Genomic DNA, 22,393 nt, shown 5'->3' with positions numbered 1-22,393 from the left:
ATGATGATTAAAGATGTTAGTCTCGGAAATAACATTTAACGTGAGAAAAAATATGACATGGTATGAAAATATACCGTAAAAACTCTAAAGTCGTTAAAGATTTTTATGAGTATACCCAAAATTTGATAGTTTCGATGGAATATAATTATAATATACCCAGTATGAACATATATCATGTACATGATTTCATATTCAGACGGAAAAGCACCATCGTGGATGTTCGGTAATGTTCGTCAATTTCCGCAAATATTGAAATTTCCGAAGATTTCCGAATGAGTAAGTGTGCGCGATGATTTCTCAGTAAAAAAGTTCGAAATCGAAAACGAAAAGTTCGAACAATCATCTGAGATTGACAGACTCTGCTAAGTACTACAGTAACTAAATGGCGATGTGCTGAGAACCACAAAGCCCTAGTGTGAACAATACATAGACTAGGTTGTGAGTAATGACTACAGAGCTGCACGTGCCCCTGAAAGGAAGACCTGTCTGTACTTACACGCACTGTTGGATAGAAATCACTTTTTTTAAATACGTGCCTAAGAATCTACACCATTTAATTTATTCATATATTACTTAACTAAAGGAGTCGTATCACATTTCCATCATATATATATATATATAATATATATAGCTACACAGAGCAGAACATCAAGCATTCGTTTTGAAAATAAAGAGTCAGTTAAAACATACAGTAATACAAAAACTAAACCAATAACCCATATGAAAGTCACATTTATAAAAAAATATTTGTTTAAAAAGAGACCAAGCTTTATTCTTTTCTAAAATAAGAGCCCAATAGTTCTTTAGTGCAACATAACTGAAATGAAGTGGGTAATCGTGAAACTGTTCAACGCAATGTCATACAGAGTTACTTCCCTTAGGTCAGACATTCACATGGTAGTGAAGTAGAATGTGTCTTGAAATAACAGGTGACAAAAGAGAACCACCCTACTGCATAATAAAACAACGACTATAAGTCTGCGTAACATAATATTCACAACACCATATATATTATATCAAGCAAATGCACATAAAAAATAAAAACAATAAACTAACGAAAATGCATAAAGTAATATGCTGATGCAAAATTTGAAACAACCTCTCGGTTATTTACGGAGAGAAAATGAAAACATTTTTTCGTTGGTCAGAGCGTTAACATCTTCAAAAAGCAGAAACAAATAAATAATATGACAGTGAAAGAAGAATTAAACCACTGAGAACAAAACTGCAAACAAAGCAAAATTAATTTCTCAAAATATATTGCTTTTAATACCAGTGTTACTATCAACTGGGGTGATAAAACGTGTGTTGCGAAGTAAGGTGAGAATTTTAATAAGTGAGACATGTTGCTTTTGATAAGCGGTAGTTAGGCAAAGTGTACTGAAAAAAGCAGCGCGAGCATGTTGTGAGTTTGTTATGGCCATCACACATTGTGAGTAAAAGAGTCTGAGCTAAACACCGAATTGTTCAGTTTATGGATCAGTTCAGTTCATTTCTTCACGCTTGTGCACCAACAGTGACCGGACCAGGAACGTTCTGCATCCAAGGAGGAGTTCCTTTGTGGAAATCAGCACTGTATGTAGTAGAGTTATCGAACTTGGCATTACTAGAGAAGGGAACCGGATCAGGTTTGAAACTAAGGGCTTTGGAGCCATGGCGGTTAATGAACTCAGACTGATGAGTCGTCATACCCTGAAAGGGTATGGGATTCGGGACAAAGGCTTCTTTTACCTTCCGCTCGGGACGATTTGTAGCTTCAGACTTCTGGAAACTATTGCTGTAGTTCGTGCTGAAGTCAATGTTTCCCCCGAACTTGAGTACCCCTGATGAAGCGGGTCTTGTAGAAGCCTGTCTTCCCGTAGCTTCAGGCTGTTTAAAGTACTCATTGTTTGTCGTTCTAAGATCCATCTGTCCCTCAGGTCGGACATAAACCTCCTGTCTCTTCACAGGTCGACTCCCGACTTTGTAACTACCATAATCACGCTTTGCTGTAGTGGTACTCTCCACAGGAGCACTTGACCTGACTGTATTTTCTACTGGCTTAAACGCTCCCCTCTTGGTTGCACTCTTGTCTGTGAAGTCTTGCATATTTGTTGTGACACCATGGAATGGTACTTTGGGGTGATTATATTCTTCCTTCTGTTTGACTGTCTTCTGAGATAACTGATGTTCTTTAAATGTGTCCCTATAACCTGTGCTACCCATGAATGGTTCCTGTGACATCTGAACAGTATGTGTTGGTTTGAAGTTCTGCCTCTGGGTCAGAGTATGCTGTGTGAAGTCCCTTCTGCTTGTCGTATCACTGGCCATAGGTACTGCTGGAGACACATATTCTTGATTCTTCTTCACAGCTCGGGAATTGATGTGATGAGTCTTAAAGTCAGCACCATAGCTGGTTGATCCCTCAAATTGACCACCACTCTTCATGACTCCAGATGACAAAGGTTTGCTCACAGTTTGCCTTGGCGTGTCCTTCGCTGTAAAGTTTAATTTGTTCGTTGTGTTGAAATCAAATCCCCCCTCTAGCTTTGTATAAACCTGTCTCTCTTTGACCCACCTTGGCTCCACTTTATGTTCCTTGAAATCCTGTCTGGCTGTAGTTGTACCCTCCAATGGAACACCAGATATGTAAGGTTCCACACTGGGTCTGTAGCTTTGCTGTTTTGGGGCGAACGTTCCTTTGTAGCTGTCACCAGTTGTCGTTGAACCAGAGAACTTAGTGGCTGGGGCAACATACTCAGATTTTGCCTTCACCTGTTTGGGTTGTATTTCGTGACCAACAAAGGTATCACTGTAACCAGTTCTACCATCAAAAGGTATATCGTGCTTTTGCACATCTGAGGGAGGCTTGAAACTTTGCCTCGGTTCAAGGTTCTTCTCAGTGAAGGCCATTCTATTAGTGGTATTGCCTTCCATTTTCACAGCTGGGGGTACATAGTTCTGGCTTTTCTTGACAACCTCTCTTGCATGTACACCATGGGATACAAAGTCAGCATTATACCGAGTGGAGCCTTCAAATTTACCACTCATTTCCATGACATGGGATGACTCTGGTCTCTTGATAGTTTCTCTTGGTGATGCTTTGGACGTGAACTGCTGTTGATTTATTGTGCTGAAGTCCATTTTGCCATCAGGCTTTCTATAGGGTTCAGGAACGACGACTTGGCGTGGTTCAATCTTGTGTTCTTGGTAATCCCTTTTGGCTGTGGTTGTGCCATCTAATGGAACATTTGATCGATAGGGCTCCCCACTAGGCTTATAACTCTTCTGCTTAGGTACAAAATTGCCCTTATAGCTGTCAGAGGTTGTTGTACTCCCCTCAAACTTCACAGTAGGAGCAGTGTAGGCAACCACTTTGTGAGGAACTTTCGATGGTAGCTGGTGCTTGGGATAGTCAAGATTTTGACTAGTAGCTGTTTCCATGGGTACTGTTGGTCGCTGGTAATTATCCTTCACATGGGATAGTTCACGAGGGGTAATGTCATAACCCTTAAAATCAGACCCATAGCTTGTTCCTGAATCAAAATGTCCATTCATTTCTATGATGTGTGCTGACTCGGGACGTTTGACTGGCTCCCTGGCTGCTGCCTTTTCTGTGTAGTTGTCTCTGTTTGTTGTGCTGAAATTCATGTCACCTTCTGGCTTCCTGTAAGGTTCTTTTTGAATAGCTATTCTAGGTTCCACCTTATGTTCACCATAATCCACCCTGTTCGTAGTTTGATCATCTAAAGGAACTCCTGTTTGAAGAGGTGCATTGTGTGGCTTATAACTTTCCCTTGGGGTAATTTCATGTTCGATGAATTCAGATCTGTTTGTGGACATGGCTTCAAACTTGCCTTCTGGTCTCACATACTGAACGGGTTCTCTTATTCTTCTGGGCTCAATCTTATGCTCTGGGTAGTCCATTCTCGCCGTTGTTTGATCATCAAAGGGGACATTTGATCTCTGAACTGCATCATTGGGTTTGAAACTCTCCCGTTGAGATAATGAATGTTCAGGGTAGTCTAGTCGATTGGATGTGTTACTTTCCATGGCACCTTCGGGCTTGATGTACTGCTGGGCCTCCCTTCTTAATCTTGGCTCTATATTGTGTTCAGGGTAATCTTCACGAGTAGTGGTCTTATTATCAAAAGGATCTTCAGACTTCTGGACAGCATTAACAGGCTTATAACTCACTCTTTGAGAGATGGCATGTTCAGGATAATCAGCCCTGTTCGTTGTATCACCTTCCATCTTCCCATCTGGTTTTACATACTCCAGTGGAAGTCGTTTGGCCCGTGGCTGAATTTCATGTTCTGGATATTCAGACCGATTTGTGGTGTTGCCATCAAATGGTACATCAGAATGTAGAGCTGTGCCTGCAGGTTTGAAACTTTCACGTGGAGTGAGCTCATGTTCTGGAAAGTCTGATCGGTTGGTGGTGAGCCCCTCCATTTTTCCATCTGGTTTCACATACTTCAAATGCTCTCGCCTCTGTCTAGGCTCAATCTGATGCTCTGGGTAGTCCGTTCTCGCCGTTGTTTGATCATCAAAGGGGACATTTGATCTCTGAACTGCATCATTGGGTTTGAAACTCTCCCGTTGAGATAATGAATGTTCAGGGTAGTCTAGTCGATTGGATGTGTTACTTTCCATGGCACCTTCGGGCTTGATGTACTGCTGGGCCTCCCTTCTTAATCTTGGCTCTATATTGTGTTCAGGGTAATCTTCACGAGTAGTGGTCTTATCATCAAAAGGATCTTCAGACTTCTGGACAGCATTAACAGGCTTATAACTCACTCTTTGAGAGATGGCATGTTCAGGATAATCAGCCCTGTTCGTTGTATCACCTTCCATCTTCCCATCTGGTTTTACATACTCCAGTGGAAGTCGTTTGGCCCGTGGCTGAATTTCATGTTCTGGATATTCAGACCGATTTGTGGTGTTGCCATCAAATGGTACATCAGAATGTAGAGCTGTGCCTGCAGGTTTGAAACTTTCACGTGGAGTGAGCTCATGTTCTGGAAAGTCTGATCGGTTGGTGGTGAGCCCCTCCATTTTTCCATCTGGTTTCACATACTTCAAATGCTCTCGCCTCTGTCTAGGCTCAATCTGATGCTCTGGGTAGTCCGTTCTCGCCGTTGTTTGATCATCAAAGGGAACATTTGATCTCTGAACTGCATCATTGGGTTTGAAACTCTCCCGTTGAGATAATGCATGTTCAGGGTAGTCTAGTCGATTGGATGTGTTACTTTCCATGGCACCTTCGGGCTTGGTGTACTGCTGGGCCTCCCTTCTTAATCTTGGCTCTATATTATGTTCAGGGTAATCTTCACGAGTAGTGGTCTTATTATCAAAAGGATCTTCAGACTTCTGGACAGCATTAACAGGCTTATAACTCACTCTTTGAGAGATGGCATGTTCAGGATAATCAGCCCTGTTCGTTGTATCACCTTCCATCTTCCCATCTGGTTTTACATACTCCAGTGGAAGTCGTTTGGCCCGTGGCTGAATTTCATGTTCTGGATATTCAGACCGATTTGTGGTGTTGCCATCAAATGGTACATCAGAATGTAGAGCTGTGCCTGCAGGTTTGAAACTTTCACGTGGAGTGAGCTCATGTTCTGGAAAGTCTGATCGGTTGGTGGTGAGCCCCTCCATTTTTCCATCTGGTTTCACATACTTCAAATCCTCTCGCCTCTGTCTAGGCTCAATCTGATGCTCTGGGTAGTCCGTTCTCGCCGTTGTTTGATCCTCGAAGGGGACATCTGATCTTCGAACAGAGTCTGAAGGTCTAAAACTTTCTCGAGGGACCAGGGCATGTTCAGGATAGTCCATACGGTTGGAAGTGTTACTTTCCATCACACCGTCCGGTTTCACATACTGCTGTTGCGCCTTCCTCTTTCGGGGCTCAATTATGTGTTCAGGATAATCCTGCCTCGTTGTAGTTTTATCCTCTAGAGGATCATCAGATCTCTGCACAGAGTTTACTGGCTTAAAATTTTGCCTAGGTGTGATTTCATATTCAGGAAAGTCTGAACGATTGGTTGTAGCCACTTCCATTTTCCCCTCTGGTTTGAGGTATGGCTGGGGTTGTGATACATGCCTTGGCTCAATGTGATGTTCAGGGAAGTCTGATCTGAAGGTGAATGATTAATCAAGTTATCGATGAAACACTCATCGAATTTTATGGCGGGCTTATATATCATTAGTATCGTTAGTATACAAACCATATGCTTATATGTGTGTTTAACAAATTCGAAATGGAAATGTACCTTTGATATATACATAATGTATTTGCTTTCAAATCCTTGATTTGATATCATCCGCATTTTCCTGAGAACATCTGGTTTCATCATATAGAAAGCTTTAAAAAAGAGATCATCAAATATGCTAATATCTATACTGCTTTCTAAAATCTTGACCAGGTCCCATCCTTACTAACCTGGCTGTTGTCTTATCTTCAAATGGATCATCTGACTTCAGAACAGCATTGGTAGGTTTGAAACTCTGTCTTGGTGTGAGTTGGTGTTCAGGATATTCCAATCGGTTTGTGGACAAACCTTCCATCTTCCCTTCAGGCTTCACATATTTTTCTGGTGCTCTTTTCTGCCGAGGTTCAATAATGTGTTCAGGGAAATCCTGTCTGGCAGTTGTCTTATCTTCAAAGGGATCAGTTGACTGCTGTACTGAATTATTGGGTTTATAACTCTGGCGAGGTGGAAGGACATGTTCAGGAAAGTCAATACGGTTGGATGTGTTACTGTCCATCACACCATCCGGCTTCACGTAAGGTTGTGGCTGTTTTCTCATTCGAGGCTCAATCATGTGTTCAGGATAATCCTGCCTTGTTGTAGTTTTATCATCAAAAGGATCTCCAGATCTCTGCACAGTGTTCAATGGCTTGTAACTTTGCCTGGGTGTGATTTCATGTTCAGGAAAGTCTGAATGATTGGTTGTAGCCCCTTCCATTTTCCCCTCTGGTTTGAGGTATTGCTGAGGCTGTCGCCTCTGCCTTGGCTCGATTTGATGTTCAGGGTAGTCTGATCTGAATGTGAATGATTAGTCGATATCTATGAAATCAACGTTTGTGTTAATCGTACACTGATGTATTTAAAATCTACACCTGATTCTCAAACACCAAATCTGCTGGTTTCTTCAGAAAATGCATTCAAAATAGAATATTTATTCACTGCAAACATCAGTGTGGCACATTACACTGTGAGCAGAAACATGCACAATCATTGAATCTACTTGACTTTTTAAAAAGCACTATATACCATGAAAAATACGATGCTTTATGTCAGTCATAACATTACTTTTTCTAATAAATGTTTTCAAACACTGAAAGCATTTAACTTCTAAAATGGCTTTTTCGACTTCCAAACTTAGCGGGCCTTGAGTTTGATATCCCAATCATTTTCCTTCCTTACTAACCTGGCTGTTGTCTTATCTTCAAATGGATCATCTGACTTCAGAACAGCATTGGTAGGTTTGAAACTCTGTCTTGCTGTGAGTTGGTGTTCAGGATATTCCAACCGGTTTGTGGACAAACCTTCCATCTTCCCTTCAGGCTTCACATATTTTTCGGGTGCTCTTCTCTGACGAGGTTCAATAATGTGTTCAGGGAAATCCTGTCTGGCAGTTGTCTTATCTTCAAAGGGATCAGTTGACTGCTGTACTGAATTATTGGGTTTATAACTCTGGCGAGGTGGAAGGACATGTTCAGGAAAGTCAATACGGTTGGATGTGTTACTGTCCATCACACCATCCGGCTTCACGTAAGGTTGTGGCTGTTTTCTCATTCGAGGCTCAATCATGTGTTCAGGATAATCCTGCCTTGTTGTAGTTTTATCATCAAAAGGATCTTCAGATCTCTGCACAGAGTTCAATGGCTTGTAACTTTGCCTGGGTGTGATTTCATGTTCAGGAAAGTCTGAATGATTGGTGGTGCCCCCCTCCATTTTCCCCTCTGGTTTAAGGTATTGCTGAGGCTGTCGCCTCTGCCTTGGCTCGATTTGATGTTCAGGGTAGTCTGATCTGAAGGGGGAACAGTTCATCAAATTAACAATGAATGAACTCACTGATTCTACCTGTTGCATGTCTTCACAACTTGGAAATGTTGCGGCGATGCTTACTTCTTTCAGAATAAAAACAGCAACAAAACAATCATATGAACATATAACGCCAAGTTAGGTTAATAATGTTAGTTGTAACATTTACAAAAACACAAATACAATATTTCAAGCATGAATATCATGAGCATGATACTATTATGACATAAACTGCTGAAATTAGCAGCACTTCAGCTCTATGTCTCGCCTATTTTCAGACTGTACTAACCTGGCTGTAGTTTTATCTTCAAATGGATCATCAGATTTGACAACAGCATTTGCAGGTTTGAAAGTCTGTCTTGGAGTAAGTTGGTGCTCAGGATACTCCAATCGGTTTGTAGACACACCCTCCATCCTGCCTTCAGGCTTCACATATTGCTGCATCACTCTTCTCTGTCGAGGTTCAACCTTATGTTCAGGATAATCCTGTCTAGCTGTTGTTATATCTTCCAATGGGTCCTCGGATCGTTGTACAGAATTTGAAGGCTTATAACTCTTACGTGGTGACAGTTCATGTTCAGGATAATCCAAATGATTGGACGTGTTCTTCTCCATTACTCCATCTGGTTTCATGTACTGTTGAGGTTGGCGTCTCTGTCTAGGTTCAAGTTTGTGCTCAGGAAAATCTTGCCTGTTAAGGGAATGACAAAACAGTTCTATAGGAAAACAAGAGGTCATGCAAAATGAATAACCAAAACTATAATTAAATATGAAACCCTTACCAATTATATGAATAAAACAACATGTTACAGCAAACACACGCAAATAACTACTACTAGCTACTATTTAAACACTTCACTAGAATATTTTGTGTCCATATGTCCGTGGGAAGATTGATAATACTAACCTAGAGGTAGTGTTATCATTGAACGGATCATCTGACTTCTGAACATTATTAGCAGGCTTGAAGCTTTGCCTTAGGGTGAGTTGATGTTCAGGGAACTCTGATCGGCTTGTTGATACACCATCCATGACACCTTCAGGTTTGACATACTGCTGGTATTCTCTGCGCTTCCTGGGCTCCACAGTATGTTCTGGGAAGTCTTGCCTTGAGGTGGTCTTATCTTCAAATCGATCCGTAGCAGGTTGGACAGTGTTAGCAGGTTTGAAACTCTGTCTCTTTTGCATTTCATGTAAAGGAAATTCTGATCTGGTGGTTGAAAGACCCTCCATCTTTCCTTCTGGTTTGACATATTTCTGCTGTTCTCTTCTTTGTCTTGGTTCAATGGCATGTTCTGGATAGTCCTGCCTCGCAGTTGTTGTATTGTCGAATGGATCCTCTGACTTCAAAACGCTGTTTCCGGGCTTGTAGCTCTTCCTGGGTGAAAGTTCGTACTGGGGAAAGGCAGACTGAGTTGTAGTAGTACCATCCATCTTACCTTCAGGTTGCACATATTGCCTTGGCTGTCTCTTTTGGCGTGGTGCGACTGTATGCTCAGGATAATCAAACTTCGTGGTCGTTTGCTTCTCAAATGGATCCTCAGATCTCTGAACACTGTGAGAAGGTTTGTAGCTTTGCCTCGGGGTTATCTGATGCTCAGGAAACTCGGCTTTACTTGTGGATACACCTTCCATTTTATCAACAGGTTTAACATACAGTTGAGCCTCCCGTCGTTTCCGTGGTTCTATTGCATGCTCTGGAAAATCACGTCTTGCTGTAGTTTTATCATCAAAGGGGTCCCCGGATTTCTCAAAAGTACTGGTTGGTTTATAACTCTTCCTGGGAGATATTGCATGTTCAGGAAAATCAAGACGGTTAGATGTATTACCCTCCATTGCACCTTCTGGTCTGACATACTGCTGGACCTCTCGTCTTCTCCTTGGCTCAATCTGATGCTCAGGGTATTCTTTTCGGCTTGTTGTGCTCCCATCAAAAGGATCCTCAGACTTTAGTGCAGCGTTTGTTGGTTTGTAACTCTGCCGTGGTTGTATAGAATGCTCTGGAAATTCAGATTTGGAAGTAGAAGTTCCATCCATTTTCCCATCTGGTTTCACATACTGCTGAGGTTCCCGCCTTCTTCTTGGTTCTATTTGGTGCTCAGGATACTCTGAACGAGTGACGGTCTTGTTATCGAAAGGGTCTTTGGAACTAAGAACAGTATTTGCAGGTTTAAAACTTTGCCTTGGAGTCAGTTCGTGTTCAGGATAGTTCAAACGATTGATTGTATCTCCTTCCATGCGACCTTCTGGTTTCTGGTATGCCTGAATTTGTCGCTTTTGACGGGGTTCTATCTTGTGTTCAGGATAATCAGATCGTGAGGTAGTCTTACTTTCAATCGGTGCATCAGATCTGTATGGGTCAGAATTGGGTTTATAGCTCTTTTGTTTCGGTAAATAGCTTCCCTTAAAATCATCTTTAGCTGTTGATGAACCTAAGAAGGGATCTTTCGGAGGGTTCCACAAAGCTCGTTCTCTGGGTTTCCGTTCAGGCAGCTCCCATTCGGGATAGTCTTGTCTGTGATTGGAAATAAAACACACGATATTTAGAACTTGTTATCTTAATTGTCATAGCAGATGCGTTTACTTGAACCCAGAATTCATTTCTATAACAAAGTTATCTTAATTATTAATATCAAAGCAAACAAGAAATATATGTTCTGATCATCATTTACTTGTTGCTATATCCAGCTGATTACATTTTGGAGGGTCACAAATAATGATAAATACTGCTGATTTAATAATAAATATCTGTTTTCCCAACTTGAAAAGTTAACTAATAAAAGTAAATACATTCTTCAGAATTATATAAAACCATGAGCAACGCATTCAGAACATATGGGTCTTGACCAGCAAACCAGTGGTGTAGGGTCTAAGCATACATCTACGAGTTCACGGTACGTTGGTACACAGTGTGATACATCTGAGGTAGGTATTTTTATACGGTTACCCACCCATGTGATATTCACATTGTCATTGCGGGCACGAGTCCCCATACAAGTTATCTCTGACAAGCAAAAGCACCAAACGAATGATCGTTTATACCAGCAATAACCCACCCATGATTTATAAATGGGTTCAATACCTGAAGGGCAGCATAGCAATGAATGTCTAAGAGGCCGGCTTCCTGCGTCACCACAGCGTGTGTGAAGCAGTGCATCATGCAACACTGAGGCGTGCAACGATGACAACCCCCGTATTAAATATTGAAAAACACTGACGCCATGACTATACTGTAACACGATTTTCAGTGTGTTGCATTCAAACAATGTTCACAGAAAAAAAAATTCATTTAGCATGAAATCGTTGATGGCAATGTCTCCCACAGATCGGGAGAGCGACACATACGAATCACCGCATGGCGAAGGTTTTGTTTGCTTTTTATTTAACGCCACACTCAGCAGTATTCCAGCTATATGACGGCGGTCTGTAAATAATCGAGTCTGGACATAATGAGCTTCGGTCTACGAAAGTGTGATACGATGACATGCATCAACCAAGTCAGCGAGCCTGACCACCCGATCCCGTTAGTCGCCTCTTAAGATAAGCATGGTTGCTGAAGACCTATTTGAAGCATGATCTTCACGGGTAACAGGGGAAGTAATGGAAGGGGCAACCAAATACCTCTTTTCCATGGAACAGTCACAAAACATGTCATTGGATAATCGATTTCGGTTTCTGTACTTCAATATGCCTCTTTGTAAATATAACGATAAGCGGAAATATCAAGTTAATGGTGCGTGACTTTGTGCAGTTGCATATGTATGGTAATGAAGCGTTCCACATAGTGAGTTCCATATATGTAACCATACGTGAATATTGAGTAGACACTGGATCTAGTTAGTTTTATGGGCAATACGGTATGTAAAGCACGTCTTTTGGTGGTTATTTAAGTGCGGAGAAATGTGTCTGTGTCGACACACACTTCTGTTATGTCAAACATAAAACATTGGTGGCAAGTTTAGAATAATTTATAAAATCAGATTCGTCATTTGGGCATTGATAAATGAACTAAAATACTTAATACTATGAGCCTCGAATGCACAACAGGGTTTCATCTTAATACGCTGAACATATTCCATTCAATTAATGTGTGTTTGTTTAACGCCGCGCTCAGCAATATAACAGCTATATAACAGCGGCCTGTACGTAATCGAATCTCGACCAGACAATCCAGTGATTGATATTGTGAACAACGATCCACACTGTATGTATACGATGACGCTCCATCAACCAAGTCATCGAGCCTGACCATCCGATTCATTTGGCCGCCTTTTGCGCCCAGCATAGGTTGAAGTCGGTCTATATATCCTATGAACCAAGAATCCTCACCGGGGCATTCAATCAATGGATAAAACTACCATTCGGTGAATAATATAAGCAGTGAGTAGTTACAAATCACTATCGTATATTCAAAGTCAGTATGCCACATGACGCAAGTCACAAATGCCCTGGTGTCAAGATAGATTGTAGTGCGTGATTGCGTGCGGCTTCGCTTGTCTGGCCACTACCGACAGTAGGTCAATATCTCGTCTTAATCTCATGCCCTGACTATTGGTCGTTCTTATGAATAAGTAACACTCTATACTTAGTACTGTGTTTAGGAAGCAGACATAATAATTTGTTAGTCCGCGAAAACTATCGCAACAATCTGTTCCATCTCAAGGCTGAATTTGGAAGTAATATTTTCTTGGCCTGATCAACAAGTATAAGTCAAGGACTGTTTTCATTCTGTCTTTTGTTAGAATGCCATTTTAGCCGTATTGGTTAACGTGTTGAGTTCTTTGTGCTTCCGCGATGTCTCTTAACAATTCTAGATCATGTCTAAAACGTGCAGAAACACAACTTCCAGTGGCGTACAATGGACGCGTCATGCCACGGGCATACTCATCAGGGAGAACTGTTTTGTTTCGTCAGTGTCGCCCTCATCACATGTGTGTCGCCAACACACACACATAAGGATCATTCGCATCACATGACAACACACACACATAAGGATCACCCACATCACATGACAACATACACTCACATATAAGGATCACCCACATCATATGACAACATGCACTCACATATAAGGATCACCAACATCATATGACAACATGCATTCACATATAAGGATCACCCACATCACATGACAACATGCATTCACATATAAGGATCACCCACATCTCATGACAACATGCATTCACATATAAGGATCACCCACATCATATGACAACATGCACTCACATATAAGGATCACCAACATCATATGACAACATGCATTCACATATAAGGATCACCCACATCACATGACAACATGCATTCACATATAAGGATCACCCACATCACATGACAACATGCATTCACATATTAGGATCACCCACATCTCATGACAACATGCACTCACAAATAAGGATCACCCACATCACATGACAACATGCACTCACAAATAAGGATCACCCACATCTCATGACAACATGCATTCACATATAAGGATCACCCACATCATATGACAACATGCACTCACATATAAGGATCACCAACATCATATGACAACATGCATTCACATATAAGGATCACCCACATCACATGACAACATGCATTCACATATAAGGATCACCCACATCACATGACAACATGCACTCACATATAAGGATCACCAACATCATATGACAACATGCATTCACATATAAGGATCACCCACATCACATGACAACATGCACTCACATATAAGGATCACCCACATGACAACATGCATTCACATATAAGGATCACCCACATCACATGACAACATGCACTCACACATAAGGATCACCCATATCACATGACAACATACACTCACATATAAGGATCACCCATATCACATGACAACATGCATTCACATATAAGGATCACCCACATCACATGACAACATGCACTCACATATAAGGATCACCCACATGACAACATGCACTCACACATAAGGTTCGTCCATATCACATGACAACATGCATTCACATATAAGGATCACCCACATCACATGACAACATGCATTCACATATAAGGATCACCAACATCACATGACAACATACACTCACATATAAGGATCACCCACATCATATGACAACATACACTCACATATAAGGATCACCCACATCACATGACAACATGCATTCACATATAAGGATCACCCACATCACATGACAACATGCATTCACATATAAGGATCACCCACATCACATGACAACATACACTCACATATAAGGATCACCAACATCATATGACAACATGCATTCACATATAAGGATCACCCACATCACATGACAACATGCATTCACATATAAGGATCACCCACATCACATGACAACATACACTCACATATAAGGATCACCCACATCATATGACAACATGCACTCACATATAAGGATCACCAACATCATATGACAACATGCATTCACATATTAGGATCACCCACATCTCATGACAACATGCATTTACATATAAGGATCACCCATATCACATGACAACATGCATTCACATATTAGGATCACCCATATGACAACACACACTCACATAAGGATCATTCACATCACATGACAACACACACGCACATACAAAGATCACCCATATCACATGACAACATGCATTCACATATAAGGATCACCTATATGACAACACACACTCACATAAGGATCACCCACATCTCATGACAACACACACTCACATAAGGATCACCCACATCTCATGACAACACACACTCACATATAAGGATCACCCACATCACATGACAACACACACTCACATATAAGGATCACCCACATCACATGACAACACACACTCACATAAGGATCACCCACATCACATGACAACACACACTCACACATAGGATCACCCACATCACATGACAACACACACACACCCATAATGATCACCCACATCACATGACAACATGCACTCAAACATCAGAATCACCCACATTATATGACAACATGCACTCACATATAACAATCACCAACATCACATGACAACACACACTCACATATAAGGATCACTTACATTATATGACAAGTTGACAACACACACATGACAATTTTCCATGACCGTATCACAGCAAACCTGATGTTCGTCTACTCATACAGCTACCGTTATTTGCCCGTCAGTGAGTCTAATCACGGCTGTGAAATACTTTGATTATTGCTGAAAGCCGCGTTAAACAACGCTCTCTCACTCACTGCTAAACCGTGACCAAGTGTTATAATTCACTACCCATCGCCTAACCCACTCACCTCAAACCCTTCCAACAAGCCACCCGTACGTCACACAGCAGTGCAATGTCCCCTCACCCACCTGACATATCAATCCCCAAATCCCCCCCCCCCCCCCCCCCAACCCCGACACCACCACCCCACCCCCAGGGCCTGACCGCGCTACCCCCTCTCACCTGGTCGTGGTCTTGTTATCCATGTCCGCGTCCACCCTCACAGGCTCGTAGTTGGGTTTGTAGCTCTCCCGCGGGGGGATCGGGTGGGAGGGGTACCGCTTCGAATACTCGGACAGAAAGGGTGCGTTGTCGTCAACATCGATCATACCATTTTGTCTGAAAAAATAAATAAAACTTTTTAAGACAATATCGCCGAGACGGTTGGTGGTGATCGGAAAGACAGACTCACGTTTGCTATTACAGTATATGGGAACCGTGCTGAGCAAGCAAACGTTGCCGTTTGAATTCTAAAGGCTGTACAAACCGCTGACACGACGTTGTACCGTAATCACTACAACATGAGCATGTGTTGATGAATACATCACGTGTGTTGATATGTGGAGCATCTTCATTCTTCCATGTCCCTTGCACAATTATACCAAAACACTCGATTTTACGTCAGCACAATGGTGCAACTTTGGAAGCATTAATAAATTCCTTTAATCGAAATTTCTCGTTATTTCAAATATTTTCTGGAAATTTCCAGGTCTTTCGCGTTACTTCAAACATTTTATTGTTATTTCAGTTATTTTCTCGAAATTTCGAGTTTGAAACTTGAAATAACAAGAACATAATCGAAATAACGAGAAAATAATCGAAATTACGAGAAAATAATAGAAGTAACGAGACAAAACTCGATGCAACGAGAAATAATTGAAATAACGAGAAAATACCCGAAATAACGAGAGAAATCAAAATAACGAAAACATTATTGAAATTACAAAAATATAATAGAAGTAATGAGAGAAAAAAATAATTGAAACAACGAGAAATTCGGTGTAAAAACTATATATGTGCTACCAAAGTGGCACATTAAGGCTTTCGTACGACTCAGATTAAATTGACTTTTTTTATTTTGCACTTAACAGTTGTTGATTACAATGGTAGTTTCACAAAGAGAATTATGAATACGTCCATATTTCAATGAGCTAAACTCTAAACTGGTTCACTATTCTCGTTTGGTTCAGGTCTGTGTTGATAGCAACAGTAGTATATAAGCAACCCGTCGTCGGCATATATAGCTATATATCGCAGCTGTCAAGTAAGTGCATTATATTGTGTAGGTTGCAGCTTATTGAGGCATACATGTACAACCGACCGGTTGAAACGTGAAACCGACTCGCCGTACAAGAGTTTGAATTGCAAAGCGTTTCGATTTCATTGATACACGAGGTTATGCCATGGAATTAATTTTTCCTATCCACGACATAAAATATTCATTTTTGTCACAGGGATAGTTGACAATGGCAATGAATGGACGAAACCTACTTAAAATTAACCAATAGTTGTCGCATAGGACTGAACTGTACGTACAACCAGCCACCTGTCAATCATTGTGTGAAATACACAAGTGCAGGTGCATGTCGTGGCATGTCCGTGGATAAGTAATTACCTAGGCTCAGTGATCCACGACTTGATACTATATACAGATAACATTCTTTTCAACAAACCAGGGTACTTGCATTCATTGTACTTAGTTGATGATTAATCATGATTTCCACAACTGACGCTGAAGATGTATGTCGCCAGCCAAGCCAAGTGCTTTTTACTGGTTTGGAAGTGGAAAAGTTGGTGTTACTATTGTCCTCATCATCATCATCATCGTCATCATCATCAACAACAAAAACAACAACATCAACAACATTATGCATCATCGTTGTAGTCGTCGCTGTTTGGGTTTATGTCATCGTTATTGTTAATATATGTTTCATTATTATTGACTTCGATCGTTGTTACCACTGGCTATTACGATCACTATTAGCCGTTAGGTTGCGTTTTTCACGTTAACGATGTCCTTGGGAACGAAGAGCTAACAACTGGCCTTAAATTATTTACAACCCCCTGTCATTATGTGCCAGCTGTGTAGTGTAGTATATCACACTTAAACCTAGTTACACGGCGTATGTCACCGCTAAAGTAGCGTCCATAGATACCAGACAAGTGCGGAACATGTTATTAGCGGTGCTCCTGGTAACACGATCAAGAGTATACTCCGCGTGAAAATAGACCGAGATACGTTTAGCTGGATGAAATTCACGATGTTTTAATTGCTTTTGTCTGCGTATTTCTTGATGATACCTGGCCATTTGACATATGAGATCCATAAATAAAATCTAGGTTTATGAGTTACAGAATTCATCACTGGGTGTGCTAGATGCATCCCGCCTCACGTGTGCATGTGTACATGTATACACTCATACGCTCACTTCACGTGTACATGAATATGGATATACACCCCGCCTCACGTGTACATGTATATGGAGATACATTCCGCCTCACGTGTACATGTATATGGATATACACCCCGCCTCACGCGTACATGTATATGAAGATACATTCCGCCTCACGTGTACATGTATATGGAGATACATTCCGCCTCACGTGTACATGTATATGGAGATACATTCCGCCTCACGTGTGCATGTGTACATGTATACACTCATACGCTCACTTCACGTGTACATGCATATGGATATACACCCCGCCTCACGTGTACATGTATATGGGGATACATTCTGCCTCACGTGTATATGTATATGGAGATACATTCCGCCTCACGTGTACTTGTATATGGAGATACATCCCGCCTCAAGTGTACATGTATATGGAGATACATCCCCCCTCACGTATACATGTATATGGAGATACATCCCGCCTCACGTGTACATGTATGTGGAGATACATCCCGCCTCACGTGTACATGTATATGGAGATACATCCCCCCTCACGTATACATGTATATGGAGATACATCCCGCCTCACGTGTACATGTATGTGGAGATACATCCCGCCTCACGTGTACATGTATATGGAGATACATCCCGCCTCACGTGTACATGTATATGGAGATACATCCCGCCTCACGTGTACATGTATATGGAGATACATCCCGCCTCACGTGTACATGTATGTGGAGATACATCCCGCCTCAAGTGTACATGTATATGGAGATACACCCCGCCTCACGTGTACATGTATATGGAGATACATCCCGCCTCACGTGTACATGTATGTGGAGATACATCCCGCCTCACGTGTACATGTATATGGAGATACATCCCGCCTTACGTGTACATGTGTATGGAGATACATCCCCCCTCACGTATACATGTATATGGAGATACATCCCGCCTTACGTGTACATGTGTATGGAGATACATCCCCCCTCACGTATACATGTATATGGAGATACATCCCGCCTCACATGTACATGTATATGGAGATACATCCCGCCTAACGTGTACATGTGTATGGAGATACATCCCGCCTCACGTGTACATGTATATGGAGATACATCCCGCCTAACGTGTACATGTGTATGGATATACATCCCGCCTCACGTGTACATGTATATGGAGATACATCCCGCCTCACGTGTACATGTATATGGAGATACATCCCGCCTCACGTGTACATGTATATGGAGATACATCCCGCCTCACGTGTACATGTATATGGAGATACATCCCGCCTCACGTGTACATGTATATGGAGATACATCCCGCCTCACGTGTACATGTATATGATGATACACCCCGCCTCACACTCAGACGTTCTTGGCAGACTTTAAACACGTCGGGCAAAGCAAACGTTGGAAATATTCGACCTACTCTGCCTACATGGACAAGCGTCATTCCACAAAACAAATGTTAATTCAACCATGCACTTGGGTATATGACGTATTCAAGTCAACAATGAGTAATTGTTGTATTACACCGCAGTCAGTAATATTGCAACTATGTCTCGACACCCTGAAAAAAAGCATAAATTCACGACTTCGGGGCACGGTGACACAATGAGCGAAGTCACACACTGTGAACACACCCATTCCTCATGTGTCGGGTCTGGCGACAAGAGACGGATTCCAGGGCGCACTTGCATAAAGCGATCTTAGCGCTCAGATGATCGTAACTCACATAGGCTTACAATAGCCGTCGTGCTAAGATCGCTTTGTGCAAATGGGCCCTGGTAATAATTCTGACGGGGGAGCCTCGTGGACATCAGGTTAAACAGCAGTATTGTTAATAAACCCATAGTGTAAAGTACGCACGTATAAAAACGTTGTTTTCTCAAACTCACCAATGTTGATATTTACGCCACGTAGACAGACAGTGGGGAACAGGCGACCGAGCAACGCTACTCCCTCGTTGCAACACCCATTACGACAACATGGGCGATGATGTGACGTCATAAACAAAGGAACGCGATATATGTGACGTCAGTAATCAGAAGACATATGTGATGACGACCTTAGCGTAGAGGCCTTTTGATTCCTTCATCTAATTAAAGTGTTGATGATTTATGTTATATCATTGCTTAATCATTTTTTTGCATATTTATTTGATCTCCTCTGAGTATCTGTCAGATCAGTCGTAAATAATTCCATTATTTCTTGAAAGCATATTCTAACTAATATATATGTCTATTCTTATGTTCATATATTAAATAGACTTTTTCTATATAAAAAAAAAAGAATATATTTTAGGTATATCTCAGTATAATATAGGGTTTGTTTCGATGTAAAGGATATTTCAACTCCTTATTCGTCATAATTCGTAAATATTTTTTTTCAACTTGACGAAGGATGAACCTCGACCTAAATTCTGCAATGAAGAACAGACAACTTACGCTAAATATTCGGGCACTTTGCAATTTTAAGTTTGTCTGACATTGTCACAGAATTCAATGATCTGATATTATATTACGCCTAATCTTAATGTCATAAATATTCTCCAACAGCCAACTCAAAAAGGAAATGAAAGCCATTCTCGCGGTTGTATGGCGGTTGTAAATATTTATAAAGAGTTAATTAGAGTGTGTTCCATGAACCAAATATTTTAATCAAGAAATAGAAATATGAAATGTATTTATGTGTGCAATATAAATGTGAAATATGACATGCTGTATGAAATATAACACGTATGAACATGGAGACGCTAATGCTTATAGTTTGTTTGTTTGTTGTTCAACGCCGCACTCGGCTATATGACGGCGGTCTGTAAATAATCGAGTCTGGACCAGACAATCCAGTGACTGACATCTTGAGCATCGATCCCCGCAATTGGGATACAATTTACATGCATAAACCGAGTCAGCGAGCCTGACCACCCGATCCCGTTAGTCGCCTTTTACGACAAGCATAGTCGCCTTTTACGGCAAGCATGGGTTGCTGAAGACCTATTCTAGCCCGGATCTTCACGGGTACTAATGCGTATAGAAACAGATAGCTGGAACGTCAGAAACGTCTCCACTTGTGACAGCAAACGAAATCCATGTTTGTGAAGCTTTCAAGCAAGATATCACCTCACGGTGCATGTCATCTGTCACATGCGTCTCACTAGGAGTATTTGTGAGCGTCTATGTCGCGTTCTAATGGGCTATTTGACAACTATAATCCCATGAATGGATTGTCAAAGAGGCATTGTCAGTACACACTGACGATAACATATTTCTGCATTGAAGAGCAGAAGGCACTTGCGCACGGCCCTATTTTCCTTTGTGTGGCAGACGACATGTACAATTCCCAATAGAGAAGAACCTCTCCCTACCCCACAGAAATGTACCAACGCTAATTGTGGCTTACCTTCTCGCCATTTTGACCCTTTCTTAAATCCCACTTATGTAACAAGCCTGTTCAACACATCGCCGGTCCGAGCACTGCAGCAAATGATCCATTGAGGGACACCACTGTGTCGTTGCTAAGCAAGCGTTGACTCCGTGTTTAGATTTCCCTCCTTAGCAACGGCTGGAAGGTTTGTTGTGAGCGTGACGAGTGCAGCATAAAATCGACCGACAAATATATCTCGCTCTTCTTCAATTAGGGCAATACATAAAACCTAACAATACAATGGTACTTCAGTTTGAGTCTCGAACATGGACGTGACGTTGGTTATAAGTGTTCTATATTCAGCATGTTGATAAACTGTCGAATGGCCGTTAACTGAAGCGTGCAATAAATGTCAATAATCTTGTCATGCATTATCAGATTGTCACGTGGGGCGCATCACCGATGTCCAGTTTCTTTATGGAAGAAATTTAGTGCTGCCGTGGCTGGGTTAAGGTGTGCTTCATTTGTCACCTAAATATTCTCTGTGCGTGTGTGTGTGTGTGTGTGTGTGTGTGTGACTGCTTGTACTAGTCCGGACTAATGTCCACTGAGATACCATGTCGCAGTTTAACATGCATATTTCACTCAGACACGGTATACTGACTCCGGGCCGACCAGTGCTTGTTTAAGCCCCTTAATGCCGAGCGTCAGGCAGGGTAACAACAAGTACCATCTTTGGTATGACACAGCCGGGGATCATAATATGGTTGAAGCAGGTTGTTTATTTCCGGTTATATAAATGCGGCCGGTAAATAATCGAGACTGACACAGACAAACCAGTGATTGATGCTATGAGTAACGATCGATGGCGTCTGGGTACGGTGACGCGAAATCCATCAAGTGAACGAGCCTGACCACCCAATCTATCTAGCTACCTTGTTCGACATGCATAGGGTGCTGTGTGGGGACCTATTCCAACCCGGAAATATTGCTACGACGCCCTGACACAACGGCCCTGATGATTATGACACTCATGAAGATGATAATGGAAAAGATAGCATTAGTACGGTGACGACAGTTCCATCTGTATTGATGATCCAGATTATTACGACGACGACGACGATGATGATGATGATGTATTGTGTAGTACGATGGTGATAAGAACGCCATATGATGACGATAATGTCAGTATGAAGTCAATAAAATGAATGTAAAAAGCCACTCATTGTCAAGCGTTGTACAAATATGTCGCGTTAACACGCAATGTCATCACGACAAATTGACGTACATCACAACCTCTGAACATCTAATACACTTAACACCGGCTACACTCTAACGGATATCGAGTATTTACAGATCCCCCGTACCGAGCTA

General features: G+C 41.6%; 1 protein-coding gene across 1 annotated transcript; it reads right to left on the bottom strand.

Moving 5' to 3' along the window:
- Nucleotides 1-655: 655 nt before the first annotated feature.
- On the bottom strand, nt 656-21,143 carry LOC139478887 (uncharacterized). The gene is made up of 7 exons (XM_071261566.1): nt 21,056-21,143; nt 15,433-15,588; nt 8,941-10,548; nt 8,323-8,724; nt 7,417-8,019; nt 6,425-7,027; nt 656-6,118 (listed from the first exon to the last, which is right to left on the bottom strand). The coding sequence occupies exons 1-7, from the start codon at nt 21,064-21,066 to the stop codon at nt 1,498-1,500; spliced, it is 8,004 nt and encodes a 2,667-aa protein (XP_071117667.1). The 5' UTR covers nt 21,067-21,143; the 3' UTR covers nt 656-1,497.
- Between the last annotated feature and the right edge of the window lie 1,250 nt (nt 21,144-22,393).

The sequence above is a fragment of the Haliotis cracherodii genome, unplaced genomic scaffold (genome assembly GCF_022045235.1).
Source record: "Haliotis cracherodii isolate W230 unplaced genomic scaffold, xgHalCrac1.p SCAF_1, whole genome shotgun sequence".
Classification (NCBI taxonomy): Eukaryota; Metazoa; Mollusca; class Gastropoda; order Lepetellida; family Haliotidae; genus Haliotis; species Haliotis cracherodii.
The sequence above is the reverse complement of the archived record's forward strand: the minus strand, read 5'-3'. Positions and strand labels throughout refer to the sequence as shown.